Here is a 2,994-nt window from a genome sequence, read left to right on the forward strand (position 1 = left end):
TCATTGTTGTCTGCCTTGAGAACTAGGTTCTTCTCCTTTTTGGGATTCTCTTCTTTCATGATCATTCTTCATCTTCATTTCGTAGGTTTTCAGATTTCCAATGAGTTTATCAATCATCAGCTTCTGCAGATCTTTGACTTTCGTGATAGCATTGACTTTGCTCTCCCAGGAACCGGGTAACACATTGAGTATTTTTCTAACCAGTTTGTTCCTTGAGATAATCTCTCTAAGAGAGTGAAGCTCATTTATGATGGAAGTAAAGCGAGTATGCATGTCCTGAATGGAGTCATCCTCCTTCATCTTGAAGAGTTCATACTTAGTAGTGAGCATGTCGATTTTTGACTGCTTGACTTGAGTTGTTCCTTTGTGTGCAGTTTGGAGAGCCTCCCAGATCTCCTTGGCAGATTGACAGGCTAAGATGTGGTTGTACTCGTCTGGTCCAATACCACAGGCGAGGATCTTCTTTGCTCTGAAGTTTTTCTCGATGGCTTTACGATCAACATCATTATATTCCTTCCTTGTCTTTGGAGCTGTGACTGCTGTCTCGCCAATGGTCTTCATAGGGACAAAGGGTCCATCATAGATAATATCCCAAAGCTCTGAATCTTCTGCATTATAAAATCATGCATTCTTGACCAGCCATAGTATTGTCCATTGAATCTTGGTGGTCTGTAGGTTGATTGACCTTCTTCAAAATTTGGTGGAGCAACCATGTAGATCCTTTCTAGGTGTTAGCCTTATAAAAAGAACCTGCTCTGATACCTCCTGATGTAAACTAAGAGTCCATCAAACTGGATAGAGAACCTGGTTCTTTATCAGTTCTCACTGAACACAACAGTAAGTAAATAACACAACGATATTTACGTGGAAAACTCCTAGCTCACAGGATTAAAAATCACGATCTACACTCATAGGATTTCAATTTCACTAACTGAGCAACTTTAGATTATAATAGGAATTAAACTCTTAATCCCTTACCTACTTGCAATAACTATATTGTAAGCCTCTTTGTAATAACTCTATTATAAATCTAACCACTTGACTAACTCTAGTCAACCCAACCACACAAATTATGGTTTACAAAGTGTCCTACGAGATGCTTCTAATTAAGCTGAGTAGGAGTTACAAGTGAATAATATAAATAAAAACACAATAATACTAAGGACACACGATGTAATCACTGTTGGGATCTGGTCCTTCGTTATGTTGCTATTTTATTCTTGAATGCCATTGAGAGAATGAAGGCAGCTGCACACTTGAGAGTAAATGATATTTAGGTTTTACAAGTGTGTGTAATCCCTTGCCTCATGTTGGTAATATATAAGTGAGGTCATCAAGGATGATGCAAGGGAGTGTCTGGTACACAACATGCTTCAACAGTGTTATTGTACTGTTGTGTGTGCAGTGCAGCAACTTTAACAACTGTAAGAGTTTACTTGTACTGTGACTGAAGGAACTGATATCTATCTGTTCCCTTAATTGATTTCATTGAAACTTGTGCCAGACATTTGACTTGTTGTTCTGAATGAGGAGAGGCTAGTTGTATCAGATTCCCTATCTGCTTCTCATATGAAATTTGTTAAATTATCAAAATAAAAGACACATAACTTATCATATATTGTGTATATAAGTTAAGCAACTGGTGTTCGAACTATATTAAGCAACTTAATCTTATTACTTAAAAATTAAAGTGAAAATATATATCACTTAACCATAGTTAACTGGTCATTGGTCTATAAATAAAAGACACATATCTTGTATTCATTGACTTAATCCGAGTAAAATTTTACCTTCTATTAAAATCCAACTAGTCTTGGGTGTGTTTAATTTCATGTTCATAAGTTGGTTTCCAACAATAATCAAAGTTAATTATTGAAGTACTTTAATTTGATGCTGATTAAACGAACCAAAATGGCATATGCCAATTACAGTTGCACTCTGTCGTTCTTTTAATTTTCATTTTATTTTCAACTATTTAATAAAATATTAAGATGCAAATAAAGATTATAATTAATTCCTTTCATCCGTTGATCATTAAATGAAAGTATTTTTACGCGTAATATTTTATAATTTTAGTGATATCCTCTTAAATGCAATTGTTTTCAAGAATAAATTATTTCAAAATTAAATCCAGAAGCAGGCACATTGATGCAAAATCAAACTCTAAAACAACATAAACCAAAATCTCATAGCATGTTTTTGCCAAGTTTTTCCAAGGTAAAAAGTCTTTGTTTTTTCTCTAAAAGAGTATTTTTTTTCCCTCTCAAAGTTGAGGTATTTGGCCAAGCTATTAGAAGGGGAAAAAAATATTTATGAGTAGAAGCAGAAGCTATTTTTTAGAAGCTAAAAAATTAATTTCTTAGCAAAAGAAGAAGCAAAAATTATTTTAATTTTCCACTTTGTTAAAATAGTTTTAACAAATAATTATATATATCTGTCATGACCCAAAATCCCGCCACAAGCGTCATGATGGCACTTAATCTCCAAGACTAGGTAAGCCGATTTTATAACAATTCAAACTATTTTTTTTTATATATAAACCAACAACGGAAATAATTACAAATATAACAACCTCCCAAGACTGGTAATACTGAGTCACGAACTCTAACTGAATACATGAAATGATCTCAAGGATCGAATACTCAATACTGTTTGATTAATAATTAACACTACAATAAAATAAAAAGACTTCAAGGGACTGCGATGACCAAGCAGCTCTACGTTGAATCCTTGCGATCACACTTTAACTTTGTCCGAGTCCGATAGCTCCAATACCTGGTTCTGTACAAAATATACAAAAGTGTAGTATGAGTACATCACAGTCGGTACCCAGTAAGTATCAAGACTAACCTCAGTGGAGTAGTGACGAGGTACAGTCGAGACACTCACTAGTCTAATAACTTGTGCAATATAGTATACAAAAATAATAGAAAACAAATAATAATGATGAAAACAATAATCAACCAGTAATATACACAGCAGGGCGACAAGAAC

At 34.2% G+C, this 2,994-nt stretch overlaps 1 protein-coding gene across 1 annotated transcript; it reads right to left on the reverse strand.

Annotated features, from left to right (window-relative positions):
- On the reverse strand, nt 1-561 carry LOC142168925 (uncharacterized). Its single transcript, XM_075230101.1, has one exon. It carries the CDS (start codon nt 559-561, stop codon nt 1-3), a length of 561 nt encoding a protein of 186 aa, XP_075086202.1.
- Between the last annotated feature and the right edge of the window lie 2,433 nt (nt 562-2,994).

Source organism: Nicotiana tabacum, chromosome 14 (assembly GCF_000715075.1).
Source record: "Nicotiana tabacum cultivar K326 chromosome 14, ASM71507v2, whole genome shotgun sequence".
Lineage (NCBI taxonomy): Eukaryota > Viridiplantae > Streptophyta > Magnoliopsida > Solanales > Solanaceae > Nicotiana > Nicotiana tabacum.

Coding starts and splice junctions, on each gene's coding strand:
- LOC142168925 (XM_075230101.1), bottom strand. CDS start 561: ATGAAGACCATTGGCGAGACAGCAGTCACAGCTCCAAAGACAAGGAAG.